Source organism: Dendronephthya gigantea, unplaced genomic scaffold, assembly GCF_004324835.1.
Source record: "Dendronephthya gigantea isolate DGI-Jeju-01 unplaced genomic scaffold, DenGig_1.0 000072F, whole genome shotgun sequence".
NCBI lineage: Eukaryota > Metazoa > Cnidaria > Anthozoa > Malacalcyonacea > Nephtheidae > Dendronephthya > Dendronephthya gigantea.
The window spans coordinates 575,952-603,818 of record NW_021163082.1 but is presented as its reverse complement, the minus strand read 5'-3'; the positions used below and the strand labels follow the sequence as shown (position 1 = coordinate 603,818).

At 36.6% G+C, this 27,867-nt stretch overlaps 2 protein-coding genes across 3 annotated transcripts in view; both read left to right on the top strand.

The window, feature by feature from the left end:
• The window catches only part of LOC114531487, a 349,117-nt gene that overhangs the window by 152,919 nt on the left and 168,331 nt on the right, over positions 1-27,867 (top strand). The window lies entirely within an intron of this gene.
• Positions 7,045-11,208, top strand: LOC114531460. 2 transcript variants are annotated; one of them, XR_003687850.1, is made up of 3 exons: positions 7,045-7,610; positions 10,438-10,662; positions 10,765-11,208. XR_003687850.1 is itself a non-coding variant. In XM_028553070.1 (2 exons), the coding sequence occupies exons 1-2, from the start codon at positions 10,455-10,457 to the stop codon at positions 10,863-10,865; spliced, it is 309 nt and encodes a 102-aa protein (XP_028408871.1). In that variant the 5' UTR covers positions 10,280-10,454; the 3' UTR covers positions 10,866-11,208. The 2 variants fall into 2 exon arrangements, 1 of the variants encoding a protein (XP_028408871.1); XM_028553070.1 differs by lacking the exon at positions 7,045-7,610 and having other exon boundaries at positions 10,280-10,662.

The following is a 27,867-nucleotide window of genomic DNA, read 5'->3' as shown; positions in this document are numbered from 1 at the left end:
AAGGTATCTATTTTTAATAATCATAGTAAATGTTTTTATAATAATGGAGAATCGTCATACCGTACATTTAGTGTTGCTATTAGGTTATACTTACACGAAACTGGATGTTTAAATTTTGAAACCTATTTTATTACCGTATTCAAAAAATCAAGGCTCTTTTGATGTTACCATATGATCTGAATAGCAAAAGAGTAATTAAGCATTTGAAATAAACAACAAAATCTTTAATAGCAAACTTGCTTTGACTTAACCATTAGCCATCTACAGTGCGAATGAGTTAGTTATTTACATTGTTGAATATATAAAGCAGACGTTATTCATTGAGTATCATCTTGCATGTATCATATTCATAATTATTTACAACAATGATTGAGAGAATAACAGGATACGAGATATGCATGATAAGTAGAACAACACGACAGACAAAAATTTATATCTGAAAAATAGTATCAAAATGCTGAACCTGTTTGTTAAGGTCTCACTTGTGTTTACGTATGTGCCTTATTATTTCCATTACTTTATCATCGGCAGAAAAAGAAATTCTCAACCGGAAATTAGGATCACAGGAAAACGAATTTTTGTCTTTTCCGAACTTGGCTTATATCATTGTTGGTCTAATTTTATTACTTGGAATAATACTGCTGGTAATATTGATACGACGTCGACGTAGAAGATCGTACAGACCACCCCGTGACAATGAAAACTTGCAGTTGGTGTCAAAAGACGATTTACATTCTGGAATTTTTGACGACAATAAGAATCAAGGATCAGCTGTTGGCAAAACTGTCAAAGCAAGTGATGAAAGATGTGAGCTAATAGATCAAGATGAACTCAATGAAGTCACTGAATGCTAGAGCAATATTGAGGATTTAAAAAGTGATGATTGAACAATGATCATTTAACGCTGTGTGAGATATCACTGAAATAAGCGAGAATTCATTATTATGCCTTTTAACTATAATAAGTCTATTATATATTATTTTTTTCTTCACTTTTTAGCACAACTCAGTTTGTTATCGTAGTTTATCGTGGTAGGAAATTGCACTTTTTATCAAATTTATGCAAGTAAGCAGTCCATAATAAACCAAGAAGAACTCAATGAAGTCACTGAATGCTAAGGCAATTAAGGTTTTGAAAAAGTGACTGTAAGTTTTCGCCATTTAAGATTTAATGGGAAAAGTAAGAATTCATTATGCATGTTTAACTAAAGTAAGTCTAGCAATTTTTTTGCCGTTTTGTTTACTTTTTAGCACAACTCAAGTTTTTATCGTTATTTCTAGAAAATTGTATTAAGCGCAATACGCACTCACGTAAGCAAAATGAAATGCGATGTTATTAATGGTTTTGTGTAAGTGTAAATTTCCGTTTCCATGAACGCATGTAAAAGTCTTTTAATTAAACACGTGGAGTTCTTTAGGAGAAGAGTATAAACAATGTTGCACTGCACACTGTGAACAACATTATTCTCAAATAGTTGTTAAATTTTATTCAACCATCAACTGTTGTTGCAAAATTGTTAATATTCATGCAGCATCATTGATGCTCGAACAAGGTTTAACAACATTGTTAACAGCACCTGTCTATGGGCTCAATGACATAGCACAACATTATTCACTCATGATGCGACAATATGATAATGATTTTGCCGTGTAGCAGTTCATCAGCAGTTTGGCGTTTGCCAGCATAATTTGTGAACGAAAATCTCCAGCGCATGTCATAAGTCTCATAAGTTTTGCTAAAAACACTACAGTAGTTCAGCTTTACATCAATATCACGAGTTTTTATCGCAGACCCGACACTATACTCCAAACCAGGATTCCTTCTTTCGCTAAATACAACAGTCAAAGGGCTTTTGCTTTCTTGTATCTCTAGCTGATATCCTTGTTGGGATTATAAACACGTTTAAAACTTTTAATAATCACTGAAGTTAAAACTAGCTTTTATATAATTGTTATTAATTGGTTGTCTTTTGTCTACCTTCGTGCACGCAGAGGTAAAATTCTCAATGTTCCCAATTTTCTTCGATATATATATTACAAACAGCGCAATATTCGAAAAGCTAAAACATCGTTCTTTTGTCTAAAATGACTCTTCCTCGCAAAGTTCACGCTCACCAGTGCGTTTTTTTGAACACTTTTTATCTCGTACGGAATAACCTTAACTTTTATTCTAAATCAAGCTTGACTTCTATAGTATACAAATAATGAATGTTTATGTGTGCAATGGCGTGGCGATAGCCGAGTTGAATGAAACATTCCATCTTTCACCAAGTGAAGATATTTTTACCATTGCACGAATGAAAACATTCATTATTTGTTTTATATAATACCAAAATAGACTGTCTCGTTTCAAAAATATAATTTATTAAAAAACATACTGTATGGATCAACAACCATATGTGCGAGAAGCATTTTGATGGATGGTATTTACTGAAAGCATTAAGGGTGCAATGGAACAAAATGTATAGTACAATTGCATTCTGGAGAGTGCAATGGAACGCTTTCCATTGCACTCTGGGGAAATGGGACTTTCTATTCAATATCACGTGATCGTCATCAACCAATTTACGTTCAATTCAACCAATTTACGGGGTATTATATAATACGTTCTACACTTCTACTAGTTCTATACAGTTTTAAGCGGAAAAACCCTGCATGATAATTATTACTGTTTATAATATAAGTATGATATAACGAGCAATTTGATTGGCTACCGCGCGTGCATTGTGAGGCCATAATGCACGCTTCTGGCTTTTGAAGTTTTTGTTGCTAAGCAACATCTTAAATAGCATGTAAGGAGAATTTCATTATTGATAAATAAATTTTGTTGTTGCCCTATAATTTCTTCTTATATTATAAAAGAATTAAAAAAGCTCGTCGCGTGCCTTTATGGTGTAATAATGCACTCGGGGAAATGTTGGAAGAATACTCGAGAAGCTTGTAAAACACTCGGCTACGCCTCGTGTTTTACAAGCTTCTCTCGTATTCTCCCAACATTCCCCCATCGTGCATTATTACACCATAAAGGCACGCGACTCGTTTTTTAATTCTTAAATACTAGCTATTATGATTGCTTTAGGACATATATCAACATTAGTTGCATACAGTGTGCATAATGCATACAGTGTACTAATGTTTTAGCCGGAGGGACGGCGTCTTTTCAGTAATACTAAAGGCGGATTTCCACTTACAGCGAAATCGTTCGCTAGCGAAATATTTGCATATTTTCTTTTGAATTCGAAACAGTCAAGTCGAACTAATTTATTTATGCTGTTAAAATTCAAAAGAAAATATGCAAATATTTCGCTAGCGAACGATTTCGCTGTAAGTGGAAATCCGCCCTAAGATTTGAAGCTAAGAGAAATTGTTTGTATACAGTTAGGATGGATTGTTTTCTTAATTAAAAAATAATTGATATACAGTTTTAAGACCGGAAAAGATCGGATTGAAAAATAATTGAAATGGGCAGTTGGACACATATAGGTATATCACAGATGATATCAACAATTACATAATAACTACAATGAAACACGCAATTTGATTGGTTCGTAGGCGTGCAGTACGAGACAATCTTGCAGGGAAAGCTTACAATGCCGCTTTGCGCTAGGAATTTGAACATCGTTTCGTTGTAGTTATTTTATAAAGAAAATACTAAATGGTTTTCCGTGCAGGATTGTGTGATACTGCACTTCGGAAATTGCGAGACTTTCGGAAAGCGTAAAAAAGCACGAGCCGTAATTTTAGTTGTTGGTCTTAAGACTAACCGACATTGTCAGCAGGATGCATGTTTCACGATGTAGCTATTATAATTCGTTACGAGAGCAATAATTTTAATGTGATTTGTCCATGTCATGTGATTTACATGTATGAGAAAAATATTCAGTATTGTGCTAGTTTAGCTACGGCAACGGAGGTTTCAGTGGAATAACGGACGTAAGGTAAGGTTAGAACTATGGGCCCAGAGGGCCCCCATTGACTGCCGTTCATCGCCACGATTCTTAGAGAAAAACGGCGTGTCAATGTATCACATAAAAATTTCAGGTTAAAAAAAATTGTTGTGCTAAAGATAGGCCCAGGGTGTGAGGTTGATTGCAAAGGAAAATGCAGCATTAAACGCCTTCCAATGAAATTTGTCATTTTCCAAACTTTAAAATTCCGCCATAATTAGCCAAATTTTGCTAAATTCTGCGGAATTTTGATTTTTTTCCGCAAAAATATCATTAAATTACTAAATCCAGCGGACTTCACTGTCAGTTTCATTATAAAAGTCATTTTCTTGCGGATATATGTTAAAATTTCGTTGGTGAAAAAGCCTATTTCTCGCGGACTAAGAAAACTGTGCCCTCGTTTTTACTGTTTTTCGAAAATCTTAGCGGAGTGAACCAACTATGGCTCCAAAATCAATAAAAAGCGAGAAAATCTGAGGAAAAATTAGTACTTACGAAAACTATACTTACCAGTAGAATTTTTACAAATACACAAGGGTGTCCGAATTTCGGAAACCCCTATATCTCGATGCGAGAGACATATAGGGGTGTCCGAATTTCGGAAACCCTTATATCTCAATGTGAGAGACATATAAGGGTGTCCGAATTTCGGAAACCCTATATCTCAATGCGAGAGATATATAGGGGTGTCCGAATTTCGGAAACCCTTATATCTTAATGTGAGAGACAAATAGGGGTGTCCGAATTTCGGAAACCCTATATCTCAATTTGAGAGACAAATAGGGGTGTCCGAATTTCGGAAACCCTTATATCTCAATGTGAGAGACATATAGGGGTGTCCGAATTTCGGAAACCCTTATATCTCAATGTGAGAGACATATAAGGGTGTCCGAATTTCGGAAACCCTATATCTCAATGCGAGAGATATATAGGGGTGTCCGAATTTCGGAAACCCTTATATCTTAATGTGAGAGACAAATAGGGGTGTCCGAATTTCGGAAACCCTATATCTCAATTTGAGAGACAAATAGGGGTGTCCGAATTTCGGAAACCCCTAGCTATATCTCAACGTGAGAGACATATAGGGGTAACCGAGTAACGTAGTGCACTGTATCTACAATGGGTTAATGGGTTAATATAAAAGCTCAAAACAATGCAGTCCATACTTAGGGAGTTTTTATTATTCATATCAGTGATTATTCCTGAAGATAAATGAGTCACTTGAATGTTGGCATACATTTTAGTTAGCATGCGATAATGATATTGAGGGTAATATTCTCCAATGGTTCTGCACTTAAAAATTTAGCATCTTGCGTCTGTATAATTATAGGTACAAGCGTAGAAAATATTTTGTTTTTTAAATTAATCCAGACCCTTAGCCCTTTTAGCTTCCTCCCGGTACCACCGTTTTAAATATTTTCTGGTATTTTCTTGGAGATGTCTGTTATCGTCAAGTTCGAACGAGCAGAGAATGACTGAATCTTTTAGAAGAGTGTCTGTCCAAGGTATTTCACCATCTTTGCTCGTAACCATGAAGGGTTGCCAGATCGTGGTATATGTACCTTTCCAGTAATGCAACTTGAATTCAAAACTTCACAAACCAGTCTCGAGCTAATTCCTCCGAATCATTTTTTACTGAAATATGCGCAAAGAAAATATCTTAGTCCTATTGAAAATTTTGACATATTTTGAGAGTTTTAAAATATTACTAAAAGTTTAGTTTGGCGCGACTGATAGCGTATAAATTATCCGTTTTGCCATTTTAATGAATTTTGGCATTTTGATTTGAATTAAAGATTTTATGTTTATCATGGTGTCCCTGAACTACATGCATTTATCCGCACCCTTTATATGTATAAAGTATCCAGTTCTGGGTTTAATCATATAGTGTTAGCTGTTGTTGGTGACACATTTTAGCTTTGTATGTATTGGCGGAAAAACTGCATGTCATCATCGAATTGCAAGTTGACATGCATTAGCAGTGCTTAGATATATACAGCCCCGATCGTTTTATTTTACTTTAAAAATCTAAGCGCGCTTCGCCCGTAATGGAAAAACGCCTTATCCTAAAATCGAAAGTATCCATTCTCATTTACATGGGTATGGTGTTCCATTTATCCCCACGTGTGTCTTTAAAATAATTAATTTAAATGAGTACTCTAGCATGTATGAAGTTATGTGCCAATATAACCAGGGAGCAGCGTGGCAGGGTCTTCAAACGTATAATTCCACCCGAAGTAAAGACCCTTTGAACTTTAGAACTTGATCGAGTGCCAAAGATCATAAAAATCCGCTTAATATTCACTTAAATATTCATGAATATATTGGTGATTGCGTTTTTTTACAGCCTGTAATTCATTGGTTTATATTTAACAATCTTTACGCCTTTCTGGTCTTGGGGAACAAAATTATAATCTAACATATTGATTCACGCACAAACAAGCGCCGGGAATAATGTAACTGTAAATCCTCAGTGACCAGATATTTCAATTGTTGAGCGCACGCAAAGTCGGCTTGGGATATGAAAATTTGCAGAATGGTGTCTCAGGATACAGAAGTATTATTATCGCGTGTTTATATAATAAAATCACTTGCAAAATATCATAAGAATTTATCGCTTACCACTGCTATCGGTTGAATCGTATTGTAAAGCTCTCTAGACTTTTTTTGGGCTCCTACTTGGTACATATGCTAACGGCGTATCGTGTGGCAAACGATTACACGAAAGATCTAAAATCAAATAACAAAAATTTGCATTCTTATTTCACATAATAGAGCACAAATTAAGAAATCGCTCTGAAACCTGAAACCAAATTTTCACTCAAAAACCAAATATGATAAAATATATAGCAATCGCCAATGCCTTTCTATTTAGCTTAGTTTCATATAAGATCATAAAGGATCATAAAAGATCTATTTGCGTCGCTACTTAACCCAACAGAAAATGGTGAGGAAAATTCTTCGGGCAGATCTGTACTAGTTGGGATTGATGAAGGAGAAGCTTCAAGTGAGTTTGAAACTGTATACATAAGATAGGGAAAAAAATTAAAAGTATATGTATAATTATATGGCATTATTAATTCATGATGCTCTTACTTTTTCCTCTGAATCATGAGAGGAGATGATTTTTCACTGTCACTAAATCTTATATCAAAACCGGGTGAGCTGCTGGTGGCTGGCGCTGGTCCTTTCTTATTCGTAGATAACAAAGACAATGCTGGTGATATTGGTTCATATATATATATATATATCAGTAAATTGCGCCGAAGCTCGAAGGTGATTCCTTGTTGTCTGACAACCTGTTTTATTTTACAGTCCACTGATTGGATTAGGATATTCCTATTAATTAACTCTCTGACAACGGAAAAAACTTTTCTTTGTTATTGGTTGAGTTTACCGCTTTGACCAGGTGTAATGTTCATATGATATACTTCGCACGCGCGCTCTTCCCACATCCAACATATTGAGCTTCAATTGTCAATGCCAGTAGTTTTGAGAGGGAGTTTATATATATAGATATGCCACAAATGAAAAAGTGGTCGGTTCGCGTAAGGCAAGGAAAGGCGTATGTATATGTTGCTGGAAAGCCGCTAGCAAAGACAGGCGTCGAGTATCATCAGTGCTGCCGGCGTGAAAAATGAGGATAATAAGCCTCTCAATTAAGGTATGTACTAGGGTACCCATAGGGTAGGGAGTGCTGCCTGTGAGTAAGCCATGCAATGAAAACATTAAACTTTTAGAAGAACAGAAATCATAACCACGGTAATTTTTTTTTACGTTCAAGAAGAGATTGGAAATATAAAATATAGAACAAAGTGCTTAGCCTCAGCTTATTATCATTATTTAAAGAAAATGACAAAAACAATATTGTTCCAGAACAGAAATGTTCTACGAAACCTATCAATAAAGTGTTTTTTATGCAACGGAGCCCCCAACAGCTAGAACTTAAATTTGTCAATTATGTTTTTAAATCGCTCAATATAGTTATTAAAACGTTATGAAAATGTTGTTTCTGTTAAGTGCAGTTCTTCCGTGTCAACCATCTTTTGCTGTAACGGATACGACGAATCCAATGAGATACAAAAACACACATGAAATAAACTTTTGATGATCTAGTGAGTGTCTTAACAAGACACAAAAACGAGGCGCAAATACAGCAACAAAACAAAAGAGTCAGCAACTGATGACAGATGACTGACAAAAATTCAAAAATCAATGCATTCAATTACTGATGCAACTGAGAACAAAGACTCGATTATATAACAATAGTTGAAGCCTCGCCTTCGGACCAAAATATCAACCTGGAAAATATAAATGAACAGTTAATAAACACCGCGCGCTAAACAAACAAAACAGACGCAATTTTTAATGATATATTCAATGATCGCTCAAATAAATGCACTATCCTAGTATTTAAGTCATAATTCGGCATAAAAGGCTAAAAGCCTATAGTAAAGTATATGGTTTAACAATATAAATAAAATATCGAATAAATAGGAACTCGACAGTAAAAAACTCACCAAAATACCTTATACCTCTAATACTTCGCAGTACTATAATATGTAGCCAAAACGTAGAATTACGTAAATTTCACCTTCTGTCTAAAATATCAACTTATAAAATATAAAAGAACAGTTAAATATGAATAAAACATTGAATAAATATGAACTTGATTACAAAAAACTCACCGAAATAGTTTTCCTTCTTCGAAATAAATTCGCCAAAGTTTATGCAGCCAACACGTGGAATGGTATAACCTGACACCAACTCCAACATGCAATGCGTCAAAAATTTTCACCGCAGGTGACAAGAGTATTATGTTTCGTTTATATCGAAAATCTACTGGCACCCGAATACGCTAATACAATGTTCCAAAGCACGTTTTCACCTTTATTCACAATATAAATTAACATACCATACACGTAGTATCACGCACCGCACCGCGCAAGGTAAAAATCGTAGCCCTCCCCAAAATACATGAAAGAATTTCACAAACGTGTAACAATAAGGTCGTCAACAATAAGGTCGTCAAATTGCTGTTCGCCTGCTAAAATACAAAAGAAATATCCTACATTGTGTTCAGGTGAATGTTAATTATTTCTCTCTCACGCTACATAACATATGCTCTCAGCGTGTCAACTATGGCCGGAACTTAAATTCAGCCACCCCCAAAATAAAATATGTTCCTCCATCCCTGCCACTGGTACCGTCATGCAATGCGCCAAAGACAAATTTTGATTTGCGCCCCCATTTCTAAATTAGGATCTGCTGCCTTGCTCGCTCGCTTCAGGCTCGCTCGCTGCGGCAGCAATTAAGTTTCGATATTTTGAAACCTTTTTGATATTAGCTAGCTTTAGGCTTCTCGGATTTATAGTAGGAAGAAAGAAAAAACCCTCCTTTTTAAGAGCAAAGCTATAGGCTGGAAGAAAAATATAGCATATATAAAGGCTTTATTTAAAGGCATGCTATGCACATGTATATATAGTTATATGTGTGATCAAATTGCTTGAGACTGTCGTTATCTATATTTGGTTACCGCTGAAATTCCATTTTCGCGCTGCGTTTTCATTTTGTTTCATTGGCGCTTCGTATATGATCCCTGTTTGCCCGAGAAAAAACGAAGTAGGCATGTCATTATTTATAGGGATTGAATAAAATGACAATGTCGGTGTCGTAGTACGAGTAAAGTACGAGTATGCAGCTGAATGTATGCAGTAGCCTAGGCAGCTCGACGATTTGTCATGCTATGCTAATATTTTGGTGTTCATTGACTGTGAAAACAATGAATTTATAAAGGCAGGAATAATTATAATAACTTGAAATTTAGATAGCGGGACAAAATCTTTAGGCTGGCTACGCCACTGCATGTATGTGATCAATGTATATAAACACTCTCCTTATTATACAAGACCCTTGTCCCGGCGAGACTGTTTTGATACCAATAAAGTACTATATATAAATTAATAAATGCCTTTTATATAGCCTTGCGCTTAAGCGATATGCATACAGGCAATGCGTGAATGCCATGAAAACACAAATTTAGGTTTTTATGGGCAAAAGGGGAACGTCATGAGTATTGAAAAGTTTTTTGTAAATTAAGGGGCGTAAAAATAAATTTAAACAGATGATAGTTAGTAATTTGTTAGGCAACCGCCAACCATGTGGTGTGTGTTCCTGATTGTTCCAGTTTGTGGAGTATATATCCACAATCAAGCGTGATTTTTGGCACTTCACTTGATGCACGTAAATTTTAGAGGTTTCGATGCACGTAAAAGCGTAGCCTGCTGGGGACCTATAGTTGACTTATTTTGCTTTAATTTGAATTTGAAGTGTGTATAATTTCACTCGCAATTTCCTGTTATGTTGACAAACACAAGCAGAGCGGCTGGCCTCCTTCTGTCCAAACAATGCAGAAAATGTTACTGTGTACGCAATTCATGTAGCAGAATACTGTAGCTAATGGTTAATCGTTGTCCTTTTTCACTCTGTAGGGAATATATTAGCAGGCATGAACGAGACTGTTGAAGCATTTGTTGTCTTCATGCATGCTTCGGTATCTGGGCGAATTCTGCCAGAACACTTCAACTTCACGTTTGGCAAGGTCCCAAACTTCATTTGTGTCAATTCGGCAAACAGAGAATTTGAGACATGTTTGCGGCTGGTAGAAATGTTCAGTCACTCAGGTGACTGGATATTGGATGTTAATTTACCCGAAGGTATATATAATACGTTAAATATATGTAAATAATATAATACGTTTCCCGCCTGGTACAGTATTGAACATTTATTATCATCTTTGTCAAATCTTTTTCTTGCAGCTGGCGGTGTTGCAGCAGTCACGATCAAACGCAATTGCCTCATTCTGGTAAAAACAGAAGAGGAGGAACGAGAGGCCAGGCGAAAGTTGAAAGAACTTTAGAACCTATAAATCTATATATATATTATATATCTTCATTGTGTGCTGGGTATTCCCGGCTCTACGTGCGAAAACATACAATAACGAAAATTTAATTAAGACAACTTACTTTTTAAATTGTCAGAATGTTCCTTTGCAATTTACAAAATATACTTCTAAATTGGTTTCACTTGACCATTGCCCATTCGACTTGCGTAGAGAATATAACCCGAATAATTGTAGATACAATGCACTGCGTAACTCGGACACCCCTATATGTCTCTCGCATTGAGATATAAGGGTTTCCGAAATTCGGACACCCCAATATGTCTCTCACATTGAGATATAAGGGTTTCCGAAATTCGGACACCCCTATATGTCTCTCACATTGAGATATAGGGGTTTCCGAAATTCGGACACCCTTATATGTCTCTTATATTGAGAGACAGGGGTTTCCGAAATTCGGACACCCTTATATGTCTCTCACATTGAGATATATAGAGTTTCCGAAATTCGGACACCCCTATATGTCTCTCAAATTGAGATATAGGGGTTTCCGAAATTCGGACATCCCGCCTATCTGTTTGAAACCGACGGACAGTGGAATCCTTATACCTCTAAAACAAAAATCCTTTTTATGCGGACAGTGGAGTTGTGTCCGCAAAAAAAGCTATTTTTAAAAAAAAAAATTAAAAATCCGCAGAATTTTGTTAATTTCGCTAATATATGCGGAAAATTACAAGTTTGGAAATGTTCAAAATTCTTTGGAACACGTTATTAATGATGTTAGATGAAATAATGGAGTATCCATCGACCATGGTGGCTGAATTTTCTATTCTATTATCCATGTTCTATTACCTCTATAACGAACATAACTAAGTTATTCTTAGTAATTCTTGCATGAAGTTCTACGCGTCCTAAATTTTGTATTTAAAGCAAAATGTCCGGAAATCGAAAGTACAAATATACCAAAGAGCGCCATCTTTGTCCGTTTTTGTCCGTTACGCCACTCGGAGGTTTATTAATTCATTTAGACTATATTTAACTTGGTTTACAGAAAAGAAAATGCCAGCGGAGCAGAATCATATATAGACATGTTATTCAATACAAAATGGCGGGAGGTAAGAAAAGTAAGTGGAAGGCGATGATATTGCACGATGGTGCGCAAGTGTAAATTTCCGTTTGCATTTACACACAGTTTGATATTAGCCGAATCATAATAGAGACAAGAATTGAGTGTAAAAACCCGTCTGGGGGTCTGTGTGAATGGCCCACAAGTAATAAACAATATTAATCATGAATGCAGCAACATTGATGGTTCGAGAAGGTTCAACAGGCAACAGCATTGTTAAAAACATTTTCATGGGTTCTAGCACATTTTTGTTCACTCCTGTTGCGACAAGTCGAAACCCTGAAAATTTTTTGGCATTGTAGTAATTCGTCATGTAATATAATAGTTGCATGTAACCTAGCTGTATCAAAATTTAAACACTAAAGTCGTTAATAACTGAATATTGGTACACTACGCTATTATTCGAGCACTGTGGGGCAACCTCAAACAATCAATCTTTATAGAAGCATATATTGATTAAACTTTATTTTGTTCGAAAACAACATAATAGCAATGTGATTTACATGATAAGTAAAAAAAAATGATTAACAGTTTAGTTACGGCTACGGAGGTTTATTCATGTACAAAGATATTTAGCTTGGTTTAATTGCATCATTTAAGGCGTTGTAAATGGTAAGAATGGCAACGCTATTTTGGACCACAGATTATGCATAGCTAATGTCTCGCATGTGGTGCTTCTTTGTTTTTTACGCGCGTGTTTTTATCGACACCGGTGACTGCATGGTTGTGGCGTAATCGCTGGGCAAGTAATTGGGTAAGCCAGATTTGCTAGCCTGCTCACAGATTGAGACCCCGTTTGCACTAGAACGAAAGTTTCCGGATTTGTAAAATTATCCGGATTCATTGTAATTTACACTCATGTATCGGATTCGTCAGGTGTTTACACTACACTTTAGTTGTCTCTGTATGCGGATTTGTCCGTTTACACTCACAATATATGTTATTGGAGAATTGTTTGGTCGTCACGTTTGAATTTCTTCGGATTCGTCGTGCAAAGCGTTTACACAAGAAAATTTTCCGGATTCAAATGTTTCTGGATAGGAGTTTCCACAAACTTTTACGGATTCAAAGTTGCCGGATACGGCTTAAAACCGAGTACATTTTCTATCGGATTCGTTGCTGCGTGTGTAAACAGCAACATGAGTCCGGTACTAAAACATTCCGCTTTCGTGATGAATCCGGAAACTTTCGTTCTAGTGTAAACGGGGTCTGAATTAGGGGGCCGGAAATTAAAAGGGGCGGTCTACTAATTCAGTCTGCCGGCAAGCTCACGGACTTTCGCGTCGTAGCAAGACAAACGTTGACCTATACGTCACAATCAAACCCAATAACAATTTGCATCAAATAACACGCCCCTTGGACGTCGACATCCGGCAGGAATTTGAACAGTTCACAAAATACGATGTAGCGTTTGATTCCCTGTTTAATATGACATTTAACGAGAGCAGGAAAATGTCTCTGAGTGCGTTGATCAAAGCTTGTGCTCTTGTTCTCTTTGCCCATTTTGCAACTGTTGAAAGTGCAGGTAAGTGATGTTTACGTACGATAGATTACAATCATGTCGTTGACAACTCCTGCTGGCTGTAATCAAATTATGTTGTGCAGAACATTCAGTCTGGGCAACCGATTAGGAGATGCGCAAATCGCACCGGTCTACATCACTCCGGCTAAATGTATAACCTTAAATGCATGCGACCTTTATGATTGGAGCCAAACGGTTAAATGAGAGTTATGAGACCTTATGATTGAAGCCAAACGCCAAACTGCCAGTGAACTTTGTGTTTGAATCACACTGTCGTAAAGTGTGCAGCAATTTCGCCACATCGATATAAAGCTCGTTAAATTCCGCATTGATGTAAGAAAGCAAAAGCCACTGCAGTAGTAGCAATAAGTTAAGCTTTACATGATCTGTTTGTCGCTTGCTACAGACAGTTTAATGCCTGAATGACTGCATACACTCTCAGGCGTTAAGGCATTAATTAATAGTAAACGATTACGATGTTTTGGCACTTTTTTATGAGAGTGTACACGCGAACACTCACAGGTTGTATGAAAATGCAATATCAGCTAAATGTCGGAGGCTCTTAGCACAATTGAAACGTTTGTAAGTCATCGCAGCATATTTTTCCATGCACAGCTTATTTAAAGCAAAACATTTGACTATAGCGACGTCGAGCTAACAGAGTCGTAGGATGCACCGGGCCACATGCACTGTTCTCGAAACATAGCGTATAGTGTACCGTTATTCCGTATTTGTGTAGCGCTTAGTGAAATATACTGCTTTTAATTGTCCCCTGATGGCGCCACTAGCGTGCAATCGCACGCGTCTGTAAACATTGATTCACGCTTATTTTATGTCATCAAACAGCCGTAGAATTGCATCATTTGAAGGCGTCGTAACTGGTAAACATTGATCTTATTTTATGTCATCAAACAGCCGTTAGATTGCATCATTTAGGTAGTGTCGCAGGTCCAGACCAGATTACTAAGTCTGTTTCAACCAATAGCATAGCTTCGTTCTTTAGAAAGCATAGAAAAGCATTATCCAATTGGACGAAAGCTTCCGAGCACTGCGACATATCCTCATCATTTGCATCACTAAAATTGCATCACTAAAACATCGTTCTTTTGTCTAAAATGAGAGGAAAAGCTGTGCATTGTGGTGCATGTCATGATAATTATCACTGTATAATAGCTATTGTGATTCTTTTAGGAGATATTGTAGCTAATGCATACAGTATACTGTTGTTTTTAGATAATATTTGAAGCTAAAGGAAATTGTTTGTATACAGTTAGGATGGATTGTTTTCTTAATCAAAAACACACACAATTAATATACAGTTTTAAGACATATACCGGAACAGATCGGATTGAAAAATAATTGAAACGGCCAGTTGGCAGTGGCGTAGCCAGCCTGACTATGCAAATTTTATGTTATTATCATCATTCATTTCTTTAGAAATTCATTCTTTTTACAGTAAATGAGCACCTAAATATATTAGCAAAGCATGACTAAATTGTCGGGCTGCATGGCTACGCCACTGCCAATTGGACATGTCATAAAGGTAAAGATCACAGCTGAACCAGCTGGTATTATCAAATATTAGTTGTTAGGTATACGACTTAGTGGCACTGCATTTAGTGAGACGAATTACGCTGCAAGTGGAGATAATCAGCAGGATGCATGTTTCGCAATGTATTATTATATAATTCGTAACAAGAACAATAGCAATGTCATGTGATTTACATGTATGAGATCAATATTCAGAATTGTGCTGGCTTAGCTACGGCAACGGGGGTTTATTAATGCATTTAGACTATATTTACCTTGGTGGCTGAAAAGAAAATGCCAGCGCAGCAGAATTATATTTAGGCATGTTATTTAATACAAATAACGGGAGGTAAGAAAAATAAGTGGGTTAGTGGGATGCGATGATATTGGTTGTGTGAAAGTGTAAATTTCCGTTTGCACAACAACACATGTTCATGGGTTCTAGCATATTATTGTACACTCCTGTTGCAACAATTAAGTCGAAACCCTGATAATTTTTTTTGCCGTCATGTAATAGTTGTGACCTGTATCAAAACTGAAACACTGAAGTCACTATTAACAAAATATTGGTACACTACGCTATGATTTGAGCACTGTGGGAGTGCAACCTAAAACAATCAATCTTTATAGAAGCATATGATTGCATGCTAGTGGTGCAATAGGCGGGCAGTATTCAGGTAGACTAGATTTGCAGGCTATCCTGTGATGATGCTGGTTGAATGTGGCAGACTCGCTGATCTGGGCAAACTGTGTTCGATATCAGTATGTGTCGCGTTTACCGGGTCGTTTCATAACGCGTCTATAAAATTTTCATGTCTGAACGGCTGATCGAGTGTATGTAGTCGTTCAGACATTTAATTTTTCACGGCATTAGACAAACGGATTGACCAAGCTGAATTTACTGCTTTGCTAAATATTCAGAATATCGCGAGTTTCATGTAGAGAGTAGTTAATCATGAAATCGCCATAAAAGTGTTAACCTCATATTATTAAGCGTAATACGAATAGACATAAGCGAAATGGATGCGATGATAATGTTGGTGTGTAAGTGTAAATTTCCGTTTGCATGGGCGTATGCTGTCTGATATTAGCTGAATTCATATTAAGGACAGGAAATTTGATTGTAAAAACCGGTCTGGGGGGCTGGCTTGGTCGGCGATTCTGATTAACGGGATGGACTTGTCCTGTGTTTTGATGAAAGCAGTTCAGCCCGCTTTCCGGGATAGAGGTTATATTTTATTCAAGTAACGGGAGGAACGTAACCTGCATAGGGGACTCGTTTGAGAGTTTACAATTCACGACGCAGCTAGATAAGTCGTAACTGTACGTGTTTAGTTGTGTTTTATCCGTCAGGTGGTGCGTTGTATGCTTGGGTATATATAATGTGTAAACTAACTTGTTGAAAATGCCTTACACACAAACAGTATTTTAATGTAAGCTTCAATTGCCTTTTAAAGAATAGAACGTCGCAATCATTTCCTTCCGATAAGCCATATGCATCCCTCCACGGTATTATACGTCGATGTACACTTTTTGAATCAGTTTTTTTTATCGCGTCTATGTCTCGATTACACTCATGCATGGATTATATTCGAGACTTTCGATTATTACGCCAATGAAGTAACTATATACATGTACAGATTTTACTTTGGTTCATGATTTTGAATATCTAGGCCCTACTTTTGCTATATATGATTATATGGGTACATCTATACAAACGCTTCCATACACTTCGTAGGGTTAACACTCTTTTTATAATCCTTACAATACTATGCAACATTATTGATAACATAACCATTACGCTTATAGAGTTCCTAGAAATTATTGAACTCCTAGAGACATAGCTTTGTTAAGTTTTAAACTATTTTGTAAAAAACATATACTCGGCGTGAATCATATCAAACTTAACTCTCGCGTGTCAATTTTTCTAGTGTTGCAACACAAATTTACTGCAAAATTTGAAGTTTTTTCGCCTGCGCTTCTTGTACTCTTAGATTCGTATTTAGGAAGCATCTGATTAATGGAAAGTATATGTTCTGGGACATCTTTTAAATGCACTTTCGTTTGAAAATAATTCTTATTTCAATCGGCACTTTTCGCTTAAATGTGCGCGACTTGTCCAGATTTATATGAAAGAAACGAGCCGCGCGTACAGGCTGCTGCAGAAAACTAGCTTTGGAGTGTACTGCGCAGGTCTATGCCTCAAGCTAGCGCCAGCGTTTGAATCGTCGTCAGATTTCGCGTATTTTGATAGTAAATTTATGCATATTCCTGACGATTTAGGGATTGCAAAATGAGAGCAAATTTTTGGGTTTGGAATTGTTTTGCTGCTCAATTTGTATTCAAGTGGTAGCCGCTGTATCCCTTCTAGTGAATGCGCCACAAGTTTCTATCTCGATCTACTTCTGGTACCTGAATCTCGTAAAGACTTTTGGACAGGCTTAGAAGTACAGTCACCGTATTGTTCGCCAAAAGTATCGATTGACGTAGGCTTCACTTAGGTCTTTGCCCCAACTTGTTTACATATGAGTGGGACATTGCGCGTCATTCACAGCGTGCGGGGCACTGGACACAAGTTGCGACAAATGTTCGTGATAGTATTACGAAAGTTTGATATGTATATAATTTGAGCGAGTACATAATTTATTAATTCGGGTTTCACTTAGCTGGAATAATAACGTCGCGTGAAGATCAAAGCCTTTGTGATATCGGTGAATCAGATCCTGATACGTCCGTATAATTTATTAAACAATTATTGAATGAGGTTGAGCAGGATATGAGGAATTATTAAGGCCGAGGTTTGTGTTATCTGCCGAAGCCGAAGGCTGAGGCGGATAACACAAACCGAGGCCTTGATAATTCCTCATATCCTGCGAGAACCGAATTCAATAATTGTTTTATTATTTATTTGCAAAAATTTACCTTTCCTTTGATTTAGCCATTCGTATTTTCCCGCTTTTAGGTTTTGGCACAAGCCGCATAAATTAGCGTGACGTCATACCGTGCAATAATTTTTTTCATATCCGACGAAGTGACGTCACTGTCCAAATTTGGGCAGCTGCCGAGCGGATATGACGATTTCGCCAACAGCTGCTGGCCAATCAAAACTCTTGACTCATTTTCAATAAATATTAATATGTATTATTTTATACACAAGCGCCAGATATGAGGTATATGCTGCAATTTCATTGGTTGGCTACTAGACCGATATTAGCTCATATCTGTCTAGTAGAGAAAGTAAACAAAATTGCTGAAAGATTTGGGGAGTTGAGTGAAATAGAAATCCAAGCTAGTCGATAATAGCACACCAAAATGCACCGAAAGGGCGACAAAGTTTGTGTAGATAATAAAACAGTTATTCTCTTCACTCTCGTCATATATGGCTGATAGCTAACTCGGCGCTACGCGCCTCGTCGGCTATCAGCTCATATACGACTACAGTTCGCAGAGTAACTGTTAATTATACTCACATGAGCGTATTTTGTTGGGCGTATTTTGTTAACCCTTCTTTGCAAAGAGTTTGGGTTTGATGTAAGATGCACATCGGTCATTACTCTTTTCAATGTTATGGCTTCAAAATCTTTGAATTCACTCGGTATTATCTAATCCGATTACTCCAGAGGGCATAACTTCCACTTGTTATGATATTTCTAATATCAATGCCAATAAAAATCATAACATTGGGCTAAACACGCGCAAGATCATGTTTCGAACACGTGCAAGATCAAACCGATGATAGTAAAAATCAAAGATTTCGGTTAAAATATTTTTCTAAAATTCAATTTAGTAAACCATTTATAATGTTGGCAGTTCCCTAAGACTGTTTGATTTCTAGAATTGACTCTCATTTCAAAAAAATTTAGGTAAAACGCTCAGGTTGCGAGGTCCATCCAGGTTAAATGGCATTGGTCGTGTGGAAATATTACATCGGGGAAGATGGGGAACAATTTGTGATGATAATTGGGACATAAATGATGCCCGCGTTGCATGTCGTCAACTTGGTTATCGGAATGCTCTTAGAGCTCTTCAAGGAGGTCAAGTTCCTTCCGGTTACGGACAGATTTGGTTGGACGAAGTTGGTTGTACTGGAAATGAACAGCATCTAGAAAGTTGTCCTCAAAACGATGATGAAGGTTGGGGAAGTCATGATTGCTTTCATTCTGAAGATGCTGGAGTGGAATGTACCTTCAGAGGTAGGTTTATTTCTTGCATGTTTTAATTTTAACCACAGTATGACTATCTTACACAGCATTACATGCAAACAACTCATGCAAGGTCAAGGTACGTTGTCATGAAATTGCACGCTTACATTCCTTATCACAATGTCTAATATTCTTTACTTGATCTGTGATGCTTTAGTTGCCTCCTCGGCGAGAATATGTTGTGCAATTTTTCTTTAGTCTTTTATTATTGTTTATAGATGTTGATTATTGCACTTTGGGGTTGGACACCTGTGGACGTAATTCTCAATGTATCGACACCGACAATGGTTTTACATGCAGATGTAATCAAGGTTTCACTGGGAACGGAATTACTTGCTATGGTGAGTAAAATATCAATTAATGACATGAGTGGTTGAGAATTGTTCAGCCGAAGGAAGAATTGATCGCAACAAGCATCTGTCGTAAACAAGCACACCAGACTCGACCTATCGTTTATTTGCCAGCTTTTGAAGCGTCATGTCTTACGTATGTCTGAGCACAGCTGTCCCAAGAACGATAATGTAAACATATTAAGTTGATATCATCAACATCCTCCAGTGCCGAAGAAATTCTAAAAAAAATTCTTCTAATTATACCGCAGTTTTATTTGCTTGTGATGGTTCAGCAGTAACTGTTGGAGCCAAACTCATTGATAATGTGATGTTATGCTATAGTCATATTTAACATTTGAAATGTTGAGGAGAAAGTCAATTACGGTCTCCTCACCCTTTTTTTATGGTACTGTAACTTTGAATAAAACTTCATTTAGTTATTCACTTTAAGCATATAGTCTGCATTTTCTAGACAAACATTTTGCTTTTATCATGTATCACTTTCACTTTATCTTAGGTTATCGGCATTGATGTTTTATCCATTTCATGTAACCTTGCTGTCTTTCATCTTATAAACCTTTTGAATTGCAGAGCTGCGTAGCATTTGGTAGCATTATATTGATAATTTAAGAGCGAAGGATATTTATCACCTACAGACAAACTATATTTTTTTAATTCCATCTCTACCCACAAAAGTTGTATTGATATCAGTAGATTACATTGTTTGTCTTTAGACTGCACTGTATGTAGCCGCATTTGGCTACTAATGTAATCTCTATGTGTTTATTACTGATATTTTTGAATTGTTTTCACTGTCTCAGTGTATTCAAATCAGTTATGTCTACCACCATTATGATGACAATAACTCAATAAGCTAATCTTTTTGTGTGCCACCTAGTATGTATTGTGTGCCACCTATTAATTACCATAAAAGGAAAACAAGACCAGCAATCCAGATTCCAGCAAGCTATTTCCATACGACGGGCTAAAACCAAAATCTGCCTCTTCTTCAAAATTGAAACATACATTACTATAATATATTTCAGTGTAAGCTTGTCGCCTTAGCTGGTCACTATGTATATTACTAATAGCACATTACTCACCAGATGAATTAAAAAATATATATATAACCACCGTTTTACATGAGTCCTGTTACCCTTACCCGACATTTAACAAAACGTGAGGTGTTTTTGAGTTTTTAAAATAAGTCTTTTTGAGCTTTTAAACAATCATATGCTACTGCTACTGCTTGGATCCACGCGGAATCATTTAAACAGCCCTTATTAATTGTAACGTACGACCTTCGTATAAGGAATATTTAACAAGTTTCAACCCGACGAAAACAAAAATCCCTTTGAACTACCTTAAATTAACGAACCAATATTTATATTATTTATTACAGCCAGCAGTGTCCCTTAGGATTGACATTTAGGTGATTCAATAATATTTTTCATAGATATCGATGAATGTTCAACAGTAAACAACTGTCATTCAGAAGCTTTTTGCACGAACAGTATTGGGTCTTATGAATGCACATGCAATGGTGGATTTACTGGAAACGGAACTTTTTGTCAAGGTATTTGCATCCTTACTCTTCAAACTAAATTAAATGTTCCTTGTTGTTCCAATACATTCAGGACAAACAGTGGGGGAAACAGCTTTGGCGTAAATAGAATATTTTTGTTTAGATGAAGATGAATGTTCTGATTCAACACACCGCTGCCATGCAGAGACAAATTGCACCAACACTATTGGATCCTATCAATGCTGTGAAAGTTCAGGAAATGGTTCTATTTGCAAAGGTAACCGTAAACGATTCTTATATTGCGCCATCAACTAACCTTAAAGAAATATTAAGTCCCGGCAGATGCAACTTATGACCTTAGGCCCGTCTCAGGCCTGTTTCAAACGTTCGGCTAAGCTCGACAAAGTTCGACGTAATGCATTTATTACGCGAGCGCCCAATGCCACTGGTCAGCAGAATTTACGGCGCAATTTTTACCACCAAATCGGTAAAATAGTAAAACAAGTTTTTCTCAGAATTAAGGCACATTTGATTCGGCATATGATCGGTTCGACTTTTAAAACCAACGCCAAACTTTGTCGAACTTGGTCGATATAAGTTCGACCCATGGATAGTTCACGTTTAAAATGGGCCTTAGATAGCGCCCAGGCCCACCTCCCCGAGTATGATTAACATCGTCGCAATTAAAATTAGCCCAAGAATACATTTTGTTTTTTTAGATTTCTGTGTTTCTTGATTTTTGTATTTTTTAAAAGATTTCTTGTGCTGTTTTGACAATTATACGTCATTTTCAAACCGGGAATACTCGCCTCCTTTGATAAAATTAGTCAGTAGCCAGTTAAGGGGACAACTTGCCTATTTAAATGGCCCCCTATAGGCGCTCTTATCTAAAAAATATAGAATAATTGTTTTTCCGCTGTCGCCTTTGGGCCACCGTAAGTTCGTACGGCTAATAACACAAATTTAGTAATTTCTTGTTTGTCTCAAGTGGAAATGCATGCCTTTTATCTCGGCTTTTTTGTACAAATCTCGTTCCTCGTCAAATCATGCACTTAAAAAGAAAGATACCTTCGAATAACTTCATAAAAATGTTCATACAACGAGTGCATTTTTTTGAAATGTAGCAATATATATACTTGGGAATGGAAAACCAACATTAAGATACCGTAAAAATATTTTGGTTCTTGCATTTATATGCTTTTCGCTTTTTCCCATCTCCACTTTAAGTTATTGCTGTTCTTTGCAGAGGCGTCGTTACAAGTTAATAGGCGGTCTGACACAGATTAAAGCTGCATTATACTAACTTTGGCGGGCATTTGCCTGTTAAGTTAATATAATAGTAATACATTTGATGTTCTTGGACATAAATGTGTTTTTGGCGATCTTTAGAACCTTCAGATTCCGGCCATAAACACATTTACCGCGAAACCGCGAAAATCAACTCTATTATGAAACACCGGAAAGGTTGTTTGGAACAAAAAATTTCTCCTGGAACAAATGTGCAGTAGAATACTTTAAATTTCATTTGGAATTATTTCTTTTTCGGGGAAAGAATCACAAATTTGCAATATTTTTTACCAGAAAAAATCTTCCATTCCGAAATTTTATTTCCGGTGGGTAAATGAAGCTAAAGAAGTGAAATGGGAAAAAATTGGCATAATTATACCGTTTGATTTATGCTATCATATATTGTTCCAAATATTTCAATTGTTTCTGTATTTACTCTTCCTATAATTTTAGATGCGACTCTCAGGTTGCGAGGACCATCCAGGTTAAATGGCACTGGTCGTGTGGAAATATTCTATTCAGGAAAATGGGGAACAATTTGTCATGATGCATGGGACATAAATGATGCTCGCGTTGCATGTCGTCAACTTGGTTATGGGAATGCTCTTAGAGCTCTTCGAGGATGGCAAGTTCCTGATGGTTCAGGACAGATTTGGTTGGACGAGGTTGATTGTGCTGGGAGTGAGCAAAATCTGGAAAGTTGTCCTCACCGCCATTGGGGAAGACATGACTGCAGACATTATAAAGATGCTGGGGTGGAATGTACTTCACGTCAAGGTTATTATTTAGAATTGTAGTTTAGATCATTTTTTTATATTATCACCAAGGAATTTAGAACTGAATGCAGAACTGAATACATAAATAAGCATGCAACTGCAATTATCGTTTTTTTCGAAAAAAAATATGGGGAGAGCTAAAAAAGCTTTTGTTCCTAGGACTAAACATGCAGCAATAATTCGGAACGTTTCCGTGAAGTAGCTATATTACGTAAAATAATGAAGATAAAATCATGCCTAATTAATCAATTGGAAAAGCATAGAAAGTGGAAAAGCATATTTCGGACATGGTAAAATGTACTGAAAAAATACAGGGATGATGAATAGTAAAGAACTCTACACCATAAGATGTAGATCATGGAGCTATAGTAATTTGATATTTCTAAACCAGTGGAAAAGGGTTTCTCGTATGCTAAACATACATTATCAGATTCTCTATTAATTTTACTATTTTGTGTTTTCGTGTTTTGTTTATAGATGTCAATTATTGCTCAATGGGATTGGACAATTGTGCATACAATTCGCAATGTATTAGCATGAACAATAGTTTTACATGCAGATGTAATCATGGTTTCACTGGGAACGGCTTTTCCTGCTCTGGTGAGTGCTCTTATTAATATATAGCTTTGCAGGAATTTTTCCAAACAATTAATAGCGTTAAGGAATTGAGCTGAAGGATGCAAATGTGAAATTGTCGATATAAGGTGAGAACTATACCTTCTGCTATTCCGGCTGCAAATAATTGCAGAGAATGTTAAATCTCAATGTGGTTTCATCCTAGCCGTAGCACCTTGGATATAAAACTTTTCATTAAAAAGGCAGTTGCATGAGAAATAATTTATTAAAGGCCTTCTCCCTTGTCAACCACAAGACCCTCTTCCTGATGTCAACGTATATTACACACATTGTATACTGCCTTCCAATATCAGAGGTGCTATTTATACAGTTTCAAGGGTCTATATATCCTTACGTTTTGAAGTTGTTATTGTTTTATAGTTGTTATCAAGCATGACATACGATACGCGAGCCTATAATGACTGTAAACGTCCAGTGTGTTTTCGATACATTAAATGAACAAACTAAAAAGATTATTAGACCGGGCAGTGTCCTTAGGATCAACATTTAGGTGATATAATAATATTTTCCCCTAGACATTAACGAATGTTCAACAGTAAACAACTGTCATTCCGAAGCTTTTTGCACCAACACTCCTGGGTCTTATCGATGCACATGCAATGATGGATATACTGGAAATGGAACCTTCTGCCAAGGTATTTGTATGAGCACTCTCAGAGTAAATTTTCTTTCCTCAGCAAAAAAATTCAGGGAAAATGTGAAGATATCCCGGCTTTTTCATGGATAAAATGTTTTCAGTTTTCAGAAATTTATATGTTAAATTTTTGCTTAGATGAAGATGAATGTTCTGATTCAACACACCGCTGTCCTTCAGAGACAAATTGCAGAAATACAAACGGATCCTATCAATGCTGTGAAACACAAAATTCTGGAAATGGTTCTGTTTGCAAAGGTGACGTAAAGATTATTCTAATATTGCGCCATCAACCATTGTTGAAGAGTATACTTACAAGTAGTCGATTATAAAAACGTCGCAATTACTTTAGACAAACCTTACAGTTATAAATCTCGGATGCTTAATGATCGATTAATTGTTTTGATACGAAGGAATATTTTTTCTCTTTTACTCACAGCATGAAATTCTCTCAGAAATATTTTTTTCTCTTTTACCATTTCATACAAATTTTAACCACAAAAATAGAAATAATGAGATTATTCAAAGATTTAAAAAGGTTATTTATTTTCTTAAACTCAGGCCTCGTAATACATTCGCGCATTGGCGCAAATGCCAGTCATTATTACCATGCACCTACATGTCCATACATCAAGTAAAGATGTAGAAATGCAATGGAGAATAAACAGCCAGTATTAAGATACTGAAAAAAATGTTGATTGTTGCATTTATACTTTTCGCTTTTGCCCAACTCTACTTTTATACTCTTCTTCTACTCTGCGCCGGTAGTAATTTCGGGTTGAAGTTAAGAGGCGGGTTGCACAGATTAAAGCTGCATTAAACACCGGAAAGTTTTATTTATAACCAAAATAATTCTGGCACCGGTTGCTCAGTAAAAGGGTTAAATATAATTTAGAAATACTTCTGTTTCGAGGAAAGAGTCACAAAGGTAAAGAAAATCCACCAGTTTTTAAATATTCTTTCCGGTGTTTAAATGCAGCTCAAGAATTACAAGGAGAAAAATGAATCGAGCTCGTTGTTATAACTAAATTAATCATGACCTGCTACATTTTCTAACTTTCGCTCCCACCATTTTAGATATGACTCTCAGGTTACAAGGACCATTAAGGCTAAATGGCACTGGTCGTGTGGAAATATTCTACTCAGGAAAATGGGGAACAATTTGTCATGATGGATGGGACATATATGATGCCCGCGTTGCCTGTCGTCAACTTGGTTATCGGGATGCCCTTAGAGCTCTTCGAGGATGGAATGTTCCTGATGGTTCAGGACAGATTTGGTTAGACCAAGTTCGATGTACTGGAAATGAAAAAAATCTGGAAAGTTGTCCTCACCACCAGCGGGGATGGGGAAGACATAACTGCAGACATTATCAAGATGCTGGGGTGGAATGTACTTCACAAGGTAATTAACGAAAAGAGCGCTCTGTGAATGCGCTCTTGGGTTTTACATCCACGAGTTCATAAACAAGGAACGAGAAGTTCAATGCTGCACAAGGCGAAGCCGGCTGCTGTATTGATATGAACTCGGAGCATCTTGTTTATGATCTCGTTCATGTTAAATCCGATGACGCACGAACAAAGAGTGCTTTAATGCTTTTGATAATTATCCACTTGGACTATAAAACACATAATGACCTAAATGAATAGCGCAAGCTTACCTTTTAATACGGAAACACCCCATGCAGTTGCTCGTGGCATATTTTTAGCTGTGGATTCATCTATAAATTTATCAATTTCGTCGTCGCTAAGTCCGGAAATTTTTTTACTTGAGAAATGAGAGCCCCGCAATGTTGACGTTTACTAAGTGGCGTTTGCTAAGCTGCTAACAAACTTTGTGTTTTAACTCCACTATCTTAAAGTGTGCAACAATTCGCTAAATTAGAAACGTTCTAAAAAATCTCGTGATTTTCAGCAGTAATGTAAGAAAGCAATCCACTGCTTCTGATGTATTTAGCAACGAGAGGTAAATTTAGCGTGCACGCTCCAGGTCTCTATTGTGTATTTCTACTGTTGGTTTATTATAGATCTCGACCATTGCTCGATGGGGCGATTGCCGAAATGTAGGCGGCGATATTCTCATTGTGTTAACACTAACAATGGCTATACATGCAGATGTAATAAAGGTTTTACCGGGAACGGGGTCTTCTGCTATGGTGAGTCATATGTAATGCTAATAAAGCGAATATATGATTGCAATTGAAGCAAAAATCGCCTTCAAAAGAACTGGGGAAAGCATTGAGGAGTGAGAAGTTCCTTCAAAATTGTATTTTTTAGCAAAAATTAGCCATAAACTGGCGTACATTGTTTAATTGACCAAATAACTTTCAACAACGAACTAACCCTTTTTGAGCAAAAATTTGCCATAAACTAGCGTACATTTCTTAATTAACCAATTTCACTTTGAATTTACCTTTTTCTACGCAAAGAACTAAGTAATCCAAATCATTTAACTTTATGTAGTAACGAGCGAGGTACCAGATTTATTCATGAAAAATTTGAAGAATTTGAACGAGGAAAAAAAACGTCGTCTTCAACTAGCAAGAAGATAGGTCTAAACCTTACCAATTTCAAGAAACTTGTGTAGCCTATGCATGTGCATGTTACTACCTGTTTTAAGCTTTCGTTTTCTCCCAGATGATGTGGTGGCGCAATTTTTTGGATGTGAAAACTCTTGACCTTCGTGATCAATTAGATTTCAAAGATTGCGACCAAATTATTGTTCCAATATTTTTACAGTTTACTGGTGCTAGCCCCGCAAATACGCGTATTTTTGATACCATGAATTTTGATATCATTAAATAAACTATCAATAAAAACAGCTTCAAATTTTTATTAGAGCAATGACAAGGGGTAATATCTTATCTAGACATGGATGAATGCTCAACAGAAAACAACTGCCATTCGGATGCTTTTTGCGTGAACACTTATGGGTCTTATCGATGTACATGTAATGGTGGATTTACTGGAAATGGAATCGTTTGCCAAGGCATGATTATTTTTCATACAAAATTATGATTTTCTCGGGTCTTACAACGCGTTCAGGACAAACGTTGGGGAATACAGCTTTCTTGTAAATAAAAATATTTTTGTTTAGACATCGATGAATGTTCTAATTCAAAACACAATTGTGCCTCAGAAACAAACTGCATCAATACTAATGGATCCTATCAATGCTGCAGAACAGAAAATTCTGGAAATACTTCTATTTGCAGAGGTGACCCCAGATTATTTATTTATTGTACTCTAGCGTGAGCGACGGAGTTGAAAATTCGCCTAGGTTTTGTTTTCTTTTTGTTTTTTTTATTATTTTTCGTCGACCCAAGTGTGTTTTCGCGCGAAATATACTAGAATTTGAAAAGTGTATGTGACCGTATTTATCTACGTCACAGTTTTGTCTCCCAAGAGTTGTGGTACACCGTGCACTGCTCGAAATCTGTGACTAATTTTT